Source organism: Solanum pennellii, chromosome 10 (genome assembly GCF_001406875.1).
Source record: "Solanum pennellii chromosome 10, SPENNV200".
Taxonomy (NCBI): Eukaryota; Viridiplantae; Streptophyta; class Magnoliopsida; order Solanales; family Solanaceae; genus Solanum; species Solanum pennellii.
Window position 1 is genome coordinate 77,548,961 of NC_028646.1, and position 14,779 is coordinate 77,563,739.

The window sequence follows — 14,779 nt, forward strand, 5'->3', positions numbered from 1 at the left end:
TTGTATGTGGTAGAAGAATTGTGTATTTATTCATTTAGTATTAATATACATTTATAGCTATGTTATCCCCTCCAGTTTATATGTATTAAAAAATCAAGCACTTTACGTATTCATTCACTTATAATATGTATTACATACACTGTATTAAATTGTTTTTTTTAATCATGAACATCGTGTATGCATATTTGTGTTTTCATTCTCTCAAAATTTGTATACATTCCAGATTCTTTCTTCAGAAAATGAGGATTGCACATGAAAAATAAAATGCTCAATAGAAAATCACAAGTCGAATCGAATAACGAGAAGAACTCAGATGACTATAAAATTTAGAGTTATGGATGGAGAATCCCCAAAATTAGTAACAAAATCCCCATTTTTATGAATATTTCTAGGATAACTTTCTTAAACGTGACAATTGATACCCACAATTAATTACTATTACATAAATTTTTACCTAAATTAGATATTAACTTCAATTTAGAAATAAACCCCCCAAAAGATCGAACTACAACACAAGAGGGGATCAAACATAGGCTAACAATTAGAAAAATTGACGAGTAAATATCAACAAACCATCAAGAATTAAAAAGCAAAAGTGAAAAAATACACTATAAACGAATGATTTTTATAGAATTCAACATATAAAACTAATAAATAAGAAAGTAAATAATTTTTTATTCAAAGTAATGAAAAAGATAATCAATTAAAAAACATGTATCAAAAAAATCTTGTACGTATAGAAAAGAAAGAGAAAGAAAAAGAGAAAAAACCACTTTCCAATAAAAAAAAGATACCATATTGCCACCTCTTAGAATTATTAATTTAATTAAAAAAAAATAACTTCAAATACGTGGACTACTAATTGCAAAATATGATTTTAAAAAACCTTTTTTTGTCAAGAAAATAAAAAGTGACTATATATTGCTAATTAGTATAATGAGATGTCGTGCCAATTTTTTCGACATAGATGCCCATTGTCTGGCTTAGCAGGCCCATGCATTTTGTTGCCATATGGACTATGGTCACAAAGACGTTAAAACACGCGATGTTTACGTCAAAATCAACAATATTTCTAATATTTGTGTGTAGCGGTTTATATATAATTATCATTAAAATAAAATATTTTATGGGAACTATAGATGTCGTTGCTACTAAAATTCTTACTAGTGCATGGCAATCTATATGCAATTGTCATTCAAATAATATTTTTTGTGGGGACTATTGTCGTTACTGAAATTGTTAATAGTGCGTAGCGATCTACATGCAATTGTTGTTCAAATAATATTTTTTTGTGGGGACTACAGATGTTGTTGTTACTAAAATCGTTACTTGTGCGTGGCAATCAAGCAATCTACATGCAATTGTCATTTAAAATAATAATTCTTTTGTGGGACTACAAATATTGTCATTAATAAAACTGTTACTTTTTATAACGGGTTTCACGGGATGTCACGGCATCTTACCTTTTTCTTTTTGTGATGACTAAAGATATTGCAATTAAAACCCTGTTTCTTGTAGTAACTTTACATCATACCCCTCATTTAATGATGTTTTAACATTTCTGTCCAACTTTTTGTTGAAACTTATGTATATCGATCGACCATTATTAAAAACAAATAATCTTTTGATAGAAATTTTTGAGGAGCTCCTTCAGAATATTTCTTCGATGAACTTTCCATTCGAATCACATATTTCTAATGGACCATCTTTGAAATTCATTTATATTAAGTAATTTCAAGTTAAAACTTTTAAAGTTCGATGCTATAATAAAGTTGTTAGGAATTACTCTATAACAAAATCATGATTTTCATTAAACCGACTCAATATATTATATATTTCATATACAATAAATATACAACCATTTACACTGAAAAATGTAATGGATCATCAAGGACCACCATAGGTATACATAAATGAAATTTGGTAATATGAATCAGACAAGAACAGAGATTCTGTCCAATATTGATCCAACATACATGTAGGGTCTCTAAACATATTGGATGAACTAATTGATATGCTTTATCTAAAATGGAAATGGGCCAGGACTATAATTTTATAACTTAATGATCGAATCGATTTAATGATTATAAATTTATTTTATAAGAGTACGTTTAGATCTATCAAAAATAATAAATATTGGTTTCTTTTATCTTTAGTAGTAGATTCAAACAGTTTAATTATCATTTAAACAATTTGATCTTTTAAGTTTTTGAAAATTGAATACCTTCAGTTATATATATTTCAAATCCAAATTGTTAATTTTACTCATAATTGCAAGCATAAAAAATATTAAATAGAATTTCATATTCGGAAGTACAAATTTGTAGTATACATTATTTTTGATCTATTTGAAGAGTTTGATGCATTTTTTTGTGTTGCGATTCAGACGGAAATTATGGTGTCTCAAGTGTATCTTTCTCACCATTTCGATTAAATTTAAGTAATAATTTCAAATAATAATACTACATTTAACTAACTTACGTATAAAAATAACTCGAAACCTACATTGTTATATTACAACAATATGTAAAGCTGGGATAGAACCAAAAGTTATATCCAATAGATTAGTCATATGTTACAACATATTTTTAATCCAAACAGACTAACTTATTTTCAATAAAAAAAATATTTTTATTGTTATAACAATTTACGCAAAATCGAATTTCAAAGTGATCTCCCTCCTACTATTTCACTATTTTCTTTACAACAATGTAAAGGTAAAGGCTCACTTTTAATAAACTTAAAAGTACCAAAACTGGTCAAAGTAATACTTAAAAGGGACTATTTTGATCTTTTTACAAAATATAAGACTATTTTGTCATTTTGAAATATTCACCGTTTGCCTTCACCGATTCGTTTTCATCGTTAACCTTTTTTGGCTTCTTATTCAAATTTTTCTGCTCTAAAACCTCAAGGATTTCTCATTCAATGCAACTTCTGGGGTTGTTTCTCTCTTCGTAAAAACAACAAAAACCAAAAAAAATTGCAAAATAATTGGAAAAAAGAAGAAGTTATAAAGATAAATAGCCTTCTGGGTTCTGTAATTTGCTGATTTTCAGGTACTTTTTCATATTTTTTCTGTTTCATATTGATTTATATCATTCTATGGACCCCTTTTTGATTTGGGGTTTTTAGTTTATGTATGATTTGAACGATCCTTGATTCATTCTGTTATAATTACTTTCTGAAACAAGTTTTGTGATTTTGTAAGTTCTTGTTGAAGTTGTGTATTTGTTGGTTAATGTTGAAGTTTTACGTTAAAGACATGATTTTTTGATCTGGGGTTTCTTGTTTGATCTGTGTTTTACTATTTTCAAGTTCAAATGTTTGATTGAAGGGATTTTCGTTCTTAAAAATCGAACCTTTAGTTAAGTTGTTCTTGAGTTAAATGGTAAAATGTGCTTAATGGATTGTTTTGATCAAGTTTTTTTTTTTTTTTTAAAGCAAAAACAGAAAAAATTTAAATAGCTTTCTGGGTTGCTATGATTTGTGGTTTATCAGGTAATTTGCATATGCTTTCTCGTTCAGATTGATTGGTTTTTATGGTACTTGTGATATTTAATGGACAAGGTGTTGGAATAGTAATTCAAAGTTGGAGTGGGTAAAGTTAATTAGTATTTGTTATTTATGATATTTTACTTATGTATGTTCAATTAAGATTCTTAAACGTAATTTAATTTTGTTATACTACATTAAATAGGGATGTTGTTAGTTAGTTTTCAATATACAGCATTATACAGAATGGATAGATAGATCTTGAAGTAAGATTCAAAAAACTTTTGAGTTTATAAATAAAATATTTTCCTTCACAGGGGTTTTTAGCTTTTAGCTTCTGTCTAATTTGAACGTTCCCTGATTCAGTTAGGTTATTACTTGGTGAAATGTTTTGTGATTTTGTAAATTTTTGTTGCACTAGTGAATTTGGCTGTTAACGTTGAAGTTTTACGCGAAAAGACGTGATTTTTTGATATGGGATTTCTAGTTTGATTTGTGTTTTTCTATTTTCAGGTTCAATTTTTTGATTGAAGGGATTTTTTTTGCTTATCTCTATGGTGAGTACTTTAAAGTTTGGATCTTTGTTTAGCTGTTTTTGGAGTTGAATGGTAAAAATGTGCTTATTGGATTGTTCTGATTGAGTTTGGTGGTATTCAGGGAGAAGCTCCAGCTTTCTTTGCTGATAATCTTATGGGAGATTCTCCAAAGAAAGTCGATTCGAAATCGAAGGGCAATGAAACGGCTATTGTTGTTGGGAGTAAAATAGTATGACGATTCGATATATACTGATTTAATGCAATTTATTCATTTCTATTAACTATCAATGAAATGTTTTCTTTCCTTATTTTCATCAGTATGTGATTGATGGGGTTGATCATGAATTGGGGTCGACTATTGGAGTTCGAATCTTTGATAAGTCTAGTGGGGAATGGTGAGCTTTCTGCTGTAGTTGGTTACGCTTTAACTGTTTATTGTTGTTCTGTAGCTGTTAGATAGGATGAAAAATGTATGAATGGATTTCGCAGGAGAATCCCTATTGTGTTGGGAACAAAACCCAAGCCATCTAAGGACTTCTCAGCTGTGCTTTTAAATGATGATCGCGTGTTAGTTGTTAGAGGGAACTCTGGTTCTAGTGAATGCTTTTGGTTTCTTGAGGTCAGTAAATCTCATGCTTACATGTTCCAAATGCTATTCTCTTCAACGTTTTGATTTGTAATGTCAAAACCTTTCGCGGATTTTGTTGATGATTCATTTTATCTCTGCATGAAAAGGATTAATAGGAAAACTGCTTAGGTATTGACATCAATATCATTTGTTTGTTGAATAATGTGAAAATGAAATAACAAAATTCAATAATTTGTGTTAATGAATTGATTCTAGAACCTGTTCTCGTGTTATGCCAAAAGTTCTGTCATGCTTTTGTAGGTGGGCACTCCATTTGTTAGAGAACATGAAAAGACTGTAGGGAATGAGGTGGTTGCCTGGAGCAAAGGAGTTTTAGGCAATGTTGAGAAGCCTATTGTCATTAGTGGCCCTTCTGGAGTGGGTAAGGGCACCCTGATATCAAAGCTAATGAAAGAATTTCCATCCATGTTCGGATTTTCCGTGAGCCACACAACTCGAGCACCAAGAGCGAAGGAGAAGAATGGGATTCATTACCATTTTACTGACCGCAATGTGATGGAGAGTGAGATAAAGGATGGCAAGTTTCTTGAATTTGCTTCTGTTCATGGTAATCTCTATGGAACAAGTGTAGAAGCTGTTGAGGTGGTTGCTGATGCTGGCAAGGTATTTGTTCTTCCATGTTATTTATTCCATTAAATATCGGTTTTCTTTTAATCATCATCGATGCATAAACTGCAATGTTTCTATGATTTAGTTAATGATATTCTTTTTGAAAGTTAGCACTTAAATGTTTTTTTAAAATGACGTTAGAACTTAAATGTACCTTAAAGAAAGAAGTGAAATTCTCTCTTTGATGGACCCTTATGGTTATAGCTTCATTTAGCTTTTTAGATTCTCCCTGAGAATAAATGCCGAAATTTTTAATTCTATCCCCACAGAGAGTAGATGCTCAGAATTGTGATATTTTGGCAAATACGATGACTAACATCTGTGAGTTTTGGAATCTGTCTAACCGGTAGATCCTAAAGCCCTAGAGAGCCACATGATTGGATACTTTCACACCTATGTGTTAGCCGGCCACCAGGGTCATGCTTTTGTACTATATTTTAGGAGTAGAATATTTATTTCTAATTGTAATTTTGCTGTCACACATCATGCAAGTTAGGTCTCGAAGCTGTGGCAACTAATATCTTTTTTAATTTAATGTAGGTATTGTAAAATTAACTAATTTCATTGTTCTTTAGGATATAGCTAGACTCTTCTAAGCGAGTTTTCGTTTTTTCTGAAACTTCTATCACACAGCTCAATTTTTCTCTGGGATATGGCTAAGGTTTCTCGTTGTTTTTTCGTCAACCCCTCCCCGGGAATACTGCCCTCCTCAGCCTACCATCCTCTTGCCGTCCCCACTGTCTAAAAAAAGGCAAAAGTAGTTATACACTGCAGTGGATGCAGATTTTGATAATTTACCTATCAGTTTTTCTAAATGATGAAGATCTTTGTCAGTTCTTAGATATCTAGAAATGGCATAACAGCAAGGATCAATATTTGCATGTGCATTACATTAGATGTTTCCTCTGCAACCTTCAAAAACGGTTTAGTTCTGTGTGATTGTGTAGAGATGTATCCTTGATATCGATGTTCAAGGAGCAAGGTCTGTGAGAGCTAGCGCTCTTGAAGCCATTTTCATTTTCATTGCTCCTCCTTCTTTTGATGAACTTGAGAAGCGTCTTCGTGCAAGGTGGGCTATTCAAGAAATTTAAAGTTTCTCATATTACATGTTGTTTAGTTATAAAAAGTATCGTCCATATTTTGAACAGGGCAACTGAGACCGAGGAACAAATCCAAAAGCGTCTCCGGAATGCTAGGGCAGAACTTGAACAAGGAAAATCATCTGGTCTGTTTGATCATATTTTGGTAAACGATGATCTTGAAACTTGTTATGAGAAACTCAAGGTGATTCTAGTTAAAAACCTCATCTTTCCCTATTTTATACGTAAATAAACGTCTTATCTAACAGACAATAATTCTTACGAAAAGAATATAATTGCATCTACTAACATGACATAATGTATCTTTCAATTGATGTATAGAACATTTTGTGTCTAAGAGAAGCTGCGAAATCTGCTCCTAAGACAAGTAAGTTAGTGCTAGTATTTGATGCCGTAGTTCTAAAGATCAAATTATGCACTACTAATGATTTCATGATTTTTTTTCACAACTACAGTTCCAGAATCATTCAACTTGTCCATCAAACATCCAGTGTCAATGATCGATCAAAAGCTTCTGATCAACTGTACTGCTGCAGAACATGAAAATACATCAACTAACATGTATGCAATCTCTTTTTCTTGATAATCGATTATCCATTCTGTATGAGAATTCTAGAGCCTGGAGCGTCTGTTGCAGGTACGTTCTGGACTTTTTGCTCAAAGGAGGAGCCCCTGGACGGACAAGAGGACTAAACATGTATGCTATCAATCCTGTGACTGATGATGTAAACGGTAACAACCAGCTGCACTTAACATCCAGTTTTGATTGACCACATCTTTTCTTCCTTTAAGTCGATGCAGAGGGCTTGAGCCCCTTTGAAAGAACCACAATTTTGACTTCCCGGTATCATTCTTGGATTGCAACAATGATTCGGAGATCCATGTTAGTTTACTATATTCAAAGAAAACATATGTTGGATAGGATGCTTTTCGATCTTTTATCTATTTTGTTTCGTTTCTTCTAAAAGCTTATTCATTTAAATAGACGTTGTAGAATATGTAAGCATAGACAAACACCATGATATTGCTGCTTTCCCTCAAAGTTATACAAACCTAAAACATACACTACAAGTATTGTTTTATTACATATAATATAATGTAGTTACAACTGCAGGGATATTGGATATTTACATAACTCCCAAAAGAGTAAATTAAACTATAGTATATATCATTCAGATGAGAATAAATTAAGTGGTACTTATGACTCGAAGACCAAGTCAAAAGACTACTAGACGTCTTGTAGAGCAACTCAAAAGATCTTGCAGAGCGACTCAATAGACTACTAGACGTCTTGCTGAGCGACTCGATAGATTACTAGACGTCTTGCAGAGCGACTCAAAAAGACTACTAGACGTCTTGCAGAGCGACTCAAAAGACTACTAGACGTCTTGTAGAGCGACTCTCTTTAGAAATGTTCTGAGTGCATGCAGTTGCAATGATTGTTGTCATTGAGGTTCCACTGATAATGACAACCCAATTGAAGATTTTCTGTAGTATTATGTATTCCAGATTGGAACTGAAATCCCTCAACAGAGTTGGTATTATTGGATGATCCAATATCACCTTCATAATTGAGTAGGTAATTTGGAGAAGAATTTGAGTCCAATGAACTTTTGCCTTTACTACTTGGAGTAGTGTTGTTATTAGTTGTAGTAGTAGTAGATTGGATCTTCTTCTTTGTGTTGAGAAATCTACCTCCACCATCTCTAGCTCTCCTCATCGCGTGTCGGTGACGCGACTCGTGAAGATAAGGCTGATTTACATACATACATATTGAACAAACAAAATAACATCATTTGTTGCTTCCGTGAGTTCAACTGATTCCATTATGTTATGTATATCCATATGAAGATAGGGAATATATATACATTTGAACAAACAAAACAACATCATTTACCTGTCGTCTCTGCGCGTTCAACTGGTCCCATTACTTTTGACTCAAACTATATATGTATATGCATATGGTGATACAGCTGATATACATTTGAATAAACAAAAGAACATCAATTGTCGGTTGTATTCAACTGATTTCATTACTTTCGATTCAAACTATATATGCATACCTATGAAGATAAGATTGATATACATTTAAACAAAGAAAACAACATCATTTATCTCTGTGCGTTCAACTGGTTCCATTACCTTCGACTCAAACTATATACGCATATGCATATACACTTGAACAAACACAATAACATCATTAATCAACTAACCTTATACATGTGTATAACCAATTCACAAAATGTATTAAAATTATGATTATTAATGAGAACACTTTTCTAATTAAGATGTTTGTTGATAAAATTGACAAAATTAAGATGCATGAGTAGAGCGATCAACTATTCTCTTCAAAAATGTCGAAGGATGTGTATTGACTTTTTCAAAAGATCAGATATAGACGTGACAACATTTTTGGAGAGTCCGAGCAACATAATTAGTCTAGGCAATCAAGAAAAAACAACTTTTATGGTCATTGAAAATATTCTTTGACGGTTCAAAAAATAATTTAAGACAAACAAATCGAAACGACGAGATTACCTTTCGAGATTTGACCACTTTTTGTTGCAACACAGCCTTGGCACGAAGTTGCCTTCGTCTAAGAATTCCATGGTATTGTTTTGCATTTACATACATTGGCTCCTCTTTCACTTCAACTGGCAAAATCATTCTTCCATTATGATGAACTATTAATGATCTCTCCATATTTTGATTTACCTATTTATAAAAGGAAAAATCCCGCGCTAACGTTATGTTTTTCTACTCTGATACTATATTGAAAGGTACGTGCGATAATTATATTTAAAAGTTTAAATTATTAGAGAGAGCAACTTAAATTGTGTAAATATTTAGTATTAAACTATTTACTTAACTATTATTATATGAACGATCTGATTATGTAAATATTTTTTACGTCGTCAATACATACGACACAAATTCACATAAAGAGAAGGACATACCATAGGTTCACCACAAGCAATAGTAACATTGCCACCAGAATATTGTGGTACTTCTGAAAAGGGGTATGATTTAAATGCCTGAATTTTTTTTTTTATAAATATAAGTATTAGTAAATTAAATAATTAATTCCAATCAAATTTCAAATTTATAAATTAAAAAAAGAGGAAATTATTACTCACAATTGAGGAGGGTGTGATTAGTTCAAATTGATTTGCTGCTCTTAAATTTTCACCCATGATTGGAGGTATAAATTCTACATGTTTGCCTTCTCTCTTGGAATCACTATCTGCTTATTAAAAATAATAATTTCAAATTATGTGTCGTTTTTCATTTCTCGAGAAATAAATTATGTGAAATTTGATTAATATTTTAAAATTATGTTATTTTCAAGATAGGTATAAGTCAAGACTGCGTATTCACTATCTTTAAAAGATTTCATTAGTTGAATTATACTGAATATGATATTGTTCATCGTACTGAGATCATGAAAAGAATTAACATTATAAAATTAATTCTCAAAAAAGAAAAAATGACACTTATTTTAAAACGAAAGATATCGTAGAAACTAAAATAATAATAAAAATATACTAAAAGTTGCAATATTATATTATACCTGATTTTTGAAACATTGTAGCCACAAGAACTAACTCCGATTTCTGATCATAAATGAAAAATACTTATAAATATATTACAGGGAAATTAATTGTTCTAGTGGATAAGTTTTTTTATTTTTAGGATTATAGATTTAATATTTTACGAACAAATATATGCACAAATATTTGGATGATAGTTTTTAATATGTTAGACGCATATAAGTTAAACTCAATAATTTTTATTTGACCACCAAACTTTTTTTTAATTTTTTCTTTTCACTCACCAAGAATCCGATCAATAGTATAAGTTCCTCAAATTATGCCAATAGTAAGCAAAATAAATCAAAGTTTTAAAAATAATTTAATTATTACTAGTGTGATTTACACAAATAAATCTTTTTTATGGCACTATTTAAATTTTGACCTAACAAAAAAAGTTATGCAAAAAATGACATTCTACTACTCACTAGAGCAAAATTCTAGCAATTTATCAAAAGATTTTGCCTGATCAACAACAAGTAATATGATAATCGATCCTCAAAACTTTTGATAATAATCATCGTGACATGATCGTGCAAAAACTTATCAATCACAACATGTTATCATAATCATCAAAATTTGATCATAAATTTCGGTGGATCGCCAGAATTTCAACCATAGAAGAAGAATCAAGAACAATATAAAGAAGAGGAAAGTAATCAGAGCGAATATAAATTAAATAGGTTTCCTTCCAAAGTCTACTCTGCGTTCCTAATGATAATAACAACAATAATTATATCAATCGCAAATAATTAAGTTAAAAATCGATTGTATGAATATCTTATAACATCAGACATAATAAAACCAAATAAATCAACTAAGCAATTCTTCCTACATCAACAAAAAAATAATAAGTCATAGAAAAACAATAAGAAAGAAGAATAATTTACCCCCCTTAGCCAACAAAAAAAGAATCAAGAAAATGATAGCAATAGACATGTCTAGCTGAATTTGTACACATAATTAAATTCTCAAAACTTTCCTAATCAAGCAAGAAAAATAAGAGGAAAATTATAGAAAACTCACATGAGATATAATTGATTGGGAGAGAGAATATATGTTAATGATAAGCTTTCTCTTTGTGGAAATATTGTATCTCAACCATATAAAGATTAAATATATATATGGTGTTTAACATGGTCTATTCATAATTGTGCATGCTAAGTTGGAATATCAAATAAAATAAAATAAAATAGAAAGAGAGAATCAAAGAAGAGAAGATAAGAAAGTGATGTGTGAATATATTTATTTTTTAAATAATAAAACACAATCTAGGATTACCATTGTAAGACATATGATGTGTCCATTATTCTAATAGTAAATGACTAAAAGGCACTTGTATGATATTCTTCTCCATTTTTATACCTATTGTAATCTATGCTCTCTTATATAATAATAAAATGATAAGAAACATGACTAGTATAGGTATAAGATAAGGTCATTTTGTTAGATTTTTCTTTTTGAATCATACCTAAAATGTTTAAAGTGGTAGATCTATCAAAAGTGGACTAACAATTAGAGGTTATCTATATGAAAATCAAAGCAGAGAAAAGATTTCAATATAGATATCGAATAACTAATAGAAAATAAAAAATATTTCAGTTTCAATTCAAAACTTCAATCAAATATTTAATTTTTTGATATTAAATAAACAGAGGCGGGTATTTATGAAGTATTCACATAAATATCAATAACTAAATTCTTAAAATATTAATTAAATGAAAACAATTTTTAGACTAACTACATTTTTACTTCAGAATTTTTGAATTATGCTCAAGATAATATTTAAAAATCTCTTTAAGTTCTATTTTTTATTTAATTATTTAATATTCATTTATATCTTTATGATCTACTTTAAGATATTGAAGTTTATAATTTGCACCAATCTTAAAGATGATGATGAATAGTTTATATTAGATAGATAAACTAACTTCTTCCTTATTTTCTCAAGAAAAAAAGGATAAAATAGTAAAAACACAAAAACAATGACAATAATGGCCAAATATTGATAATTCCAATATTAGGAAGTGGACAAAACGTGTCCTTTTTTAAATAGTGAATTCCTTTAACTTTTAGCCCCAAAAATCGCCGCGTGTGTACGGCTATTAAATCTCGAAACGTGATGACTCAACAGTCAATATAACGGCGCAACGCCGTTAACTCCCCTTCTCATTTGTCTTGTCGGGTAATTAGGTGGCAAACGTTTACCAATAAAACTATTTCTATTACTCGCTCCGTCTTATATTAGTTAATTATATTACGTGTAAGTTAATTACTTTACTAATTATATTACTTAAGCAATTAATTTTTTTTGAAATTGCATATAATTATTTGTAAAATTTTCAAAAAGTTCTTTAAAAAATGAATTAATAATTTTTTTTTAATATTATATAAAATAAAAAATAATCAACTAATATAGAGCAGAGAAAATAAAAGGAGTAAGATGACATTTCACGGGTCTCCGTGAAAGTGACCGTTAACTTTCCACGTGTCCATAATAATGGAGTAAACGTTCTGCAGTTTAAAATATAGCCAAACAAGTGTGTGCTATGTTTGCTAGTGCAATTATGCAAAATATGAACAATGAAATGAATACTTCCTAACTTATCACCTTTTAACTTAAGTCTACGTTGTTTTAAAGATTTAATATATATGTACGAAAAATAATTTTTGAGCATCGAGTTTTCACATTTCCAAATGAAACTTCGCTTTGAAAAATAACCACTATCCTAGAGTTTTAACATCCATAGAATATGGCTATAACGTTTTTTAAGTTTATTGATTTATGTATTATAAATAACTTTATATATATATATATATATATAATATATTTACCCGATTAGGGGTGTTTCTTCTTTATATGTGACTATACCAACTGCCTAGATCTCATTTTTTAAATTCACGGGATATGTTATTATTGTTATTGTAATTGTAACATGTAATTCAAAGTTATAGTTTTTGCCTCTATTAATAGTAGATCTAGAGTTTAACCTATAGATTCATCAAGATTGTGTAGTTTTTGCTTAGAGTTTTCAACTAATGTCATTTAATATATGTTCAAAATTTTAGAGATGTATTTATATTATACTAATATCTTATTACTTCTGAACTTATTTTATAAATAATTTTCTATTCCTTTTCGATGTATGTGACACTAGCTTGAAAAAAAAAGTCAACATGCGCTGGGCCCAGAAGATAATGTGCACGTAAGCCTAAAAGAGGTAGAAAATTATTTATAAAATAGTTAAGGAGATAATAGGACTTAAGTATAGTATAAGCGTGACTCTGAAATTTCGAAAACAGGTTGGAGATACTTATGCATTTTTTTTAAAATAAAATAATGGATCTTATTATTAGTATAGATTAATTTGAAATTACGATAGAAATTTATAATTTTCAAATTTTGAATTTATGATCGTAGATTTATCAAGTTTAACCTATAGCTTGTCCTCCTCCTAAACCCTAAACCTATAAAGTATGATTAAATACACCATATAAAGGATGTTGAAAATAAAGTTTTCCACCATACTATTATAAATGGCTAGGATTTATAAAGAATATACTCCACATTTTCTAAAATATATTTTTATATACATGATCTTAATAATTTTTGTTAAATTATTATTTCTTTAATAACCACGTGATTTTTAAAACCAAAATGGAAATTAAGAAAAAAAAAGTGAAAGTGATTTATAATCTTATAGATACTAATTATAGTAAACTTCAATGACACTTCTCTCTCACATAAATTCTTATAAGATTCTTGGTGGTTGTCTGGTTTAGTACGTCACAACTCACATGCTCTTCTATTTTTTTAGTTTAAAATCATCTCGTGATATACTAAGCTTTCGTTATATATAAGATCTAAAGAAAAATTATAAGAATAATCATTTAATTACACAAGAAAATGATTTTCTGATCACATGACAATAACGTTATTATTTGCACAAAGGCTTTCATTAAATTTGACCTTAATAAATCTTTGAGCAACTAACACTTAAGTTCAATGACTTTAATGAGATGAAAAATAGTTTTGTGAACTTTGGTGATACAAAGAGGTAAAATTAATTTACTCACTTGTGATATTAGACTGAAGATAATTATTGGTGTGACTTTAAACATATAATGCGTTTAATAGTAAAAATCTTCAAATCCTGAATACGTCTTTTTATATAAACTTGTTGAAATTTGAAACTTTACCTGTGAGAATTGAAGCTTCTTGTTCTTTGAGATCCTTGTGGTTTGATTTTGAATATCTGTTTAATGAGTTGTTGTTGTGTAGTAGCAAGATACTTCAGAGACAAGAGGAGAAGAAAAAAGGGGGAAATTAAGCCAAATTTATTTTCTGTTGATTAAGGCCATGTGGATGGTGGATACAAGTCCCATGTGTTGGACTGACTCTTATATTGAGGGACGCGGATTAATGACGGAGTTATCTTTATTCAAGAGACGTTGAAAATTAAATTATAAATGTTGAATTATTTTAACTGTTTTATGTTTACTTAGTGAAAGTCCAAATTCTGATTTCTAAACTACTACTGGGTGACAAACATAAGTATATACTTTATACTAATATAGTTTTAACATAAGTTATGTAAAAATAATGAAGCTTGAAGCAGCTTCCAAATGACAAATTGTTTTTCACTATGAATTTGAACAAGTCTTCTATATAACCGCCTTCACATTCTTGATTTTATTAAGAGTAGAATACAAAAATCTAAGGTTTTTAAGAAGAGTTTAAGTTATATGCACGATAAATCACTTATAAATTAATTATCGATATACACCTTAATAATGTAG

The 14,779-nt window shown here is 29.6% G+C and overlaps 2 protein-coding genes across 4 annotated transcripts; one reads left to right on the forward strand and one right to left on the reverse strand.

The window, feature by feature from the left end:
* The first annotated feature begins 2,886 nt into the window (after window positions 1–2,886).
* On the forward strand, window positions 2,887–7,457 carry LOC107032404 (guanylate kinase 2-like). Its single transcript, XM_015234002.2, has 11 exons — window positions 2,887–3,059; window positions 4,009–4,052; window positions 4,153–4,260; window positions 4,350–4,426; window positions 4,521–4,650; window positions 4,921–5,283; window positions 6,237–6,358; window positions 6,438–6,573; window positions 6,711–6,756; window positions 6,845–6,950; window positions 7,027–7,457. Exons 2-11 carry the CDS (start codon window positions 4,050–4,052, stop codon window positions 7,157–7,159), a joined length of 1,224 nt encoding a protein of 407 aa, XP_015089488.1. The 5' UTR covers window positions 2,887–3,059; window positions 4,009–4,049; the 3' UTR covers window positions 7,160–7,457.
* On the reverse strand, window positions 7,414–14,331 carry LOC107032405 (nuclear transcription factor Y subunit A-7-like). Of its 3 annotated transcripts, XM_015234003.2 has the most exons (6): window positions 11,006–11,139; window positions 9,961–10,003; window positions 9,527–9,633; window positions 9,347–9,424; window positions 8,928–9,104; window positions 7,414–8,142 (listed from the first exon to the last, which is right to left on the reverse strand). In XM_015234003.2, exons 2-6 carry the CDS (start codon window positions 9,974–9,976, stop codon window positions 7,795–7,797), a joined length of 726 nt encoding a protein of 241 aa, XP_015089489.1. In that variant the 5' UTR covers window positions 9,977–10,003; window positions 11,006–11,139; the 3' UTR covers window positions 7,414–7,794. The 3 variants fall into 3 exon arrangements, with proteins under 3 accessions (XP_015089489.1, XP_027767887.1, XP_015089490.1); XM_027912086.1 differs by lacking the exons at window positions 9,961–10,003; window positions 11,006–11,139 and adding an exon at window positions 14,180–14,331; XM_015234004.2 differs by lacking the exon at window positions 9,961–10,003 and having other exon boundaries at window positions 11,006–11,148.
* Between the last annotated feature and the right edge of the window lie 448 nt (window positions 14,332–14,779).

Excerpts from the sequence above, each read along its gene's own strand:
- LOC107032404 (XM_015234002.2), top strand. Across the intron at positions 6,757-6,844 it reads GAAATCTGCTCCTAAGACAA|TTCCAGAATCATTCAACTTG; the intron begins GTAAGTTAGTGC and ends TCACAACTACAG. Across the intron at positions 6,951-7,026 it reads GAAAATACATCAACTAACAT|GTACGTTCTGGACTTTTTGC; the intron begins GTATGCAATCTC and ends CGTCTGTTGCAG.
- LOC107032405 (XM_015234003.2), bottom strand. Across the intron at positions 9,105-9,346 it reads TTGCTTGTGGTGAACCTATG|GTAAATCAAAATATGGAGAG; the intron begins GTATGTCCTTCT and ends TTTTATAAATAG. Across the intron at positions 8,143-8,927 it reads AAGTGGTCAAATCTCGAAAG|CCTTATCTTCACGAGTCGCG; the intron begins GTAATCTCGTCG and ends TATGTAAATCAG.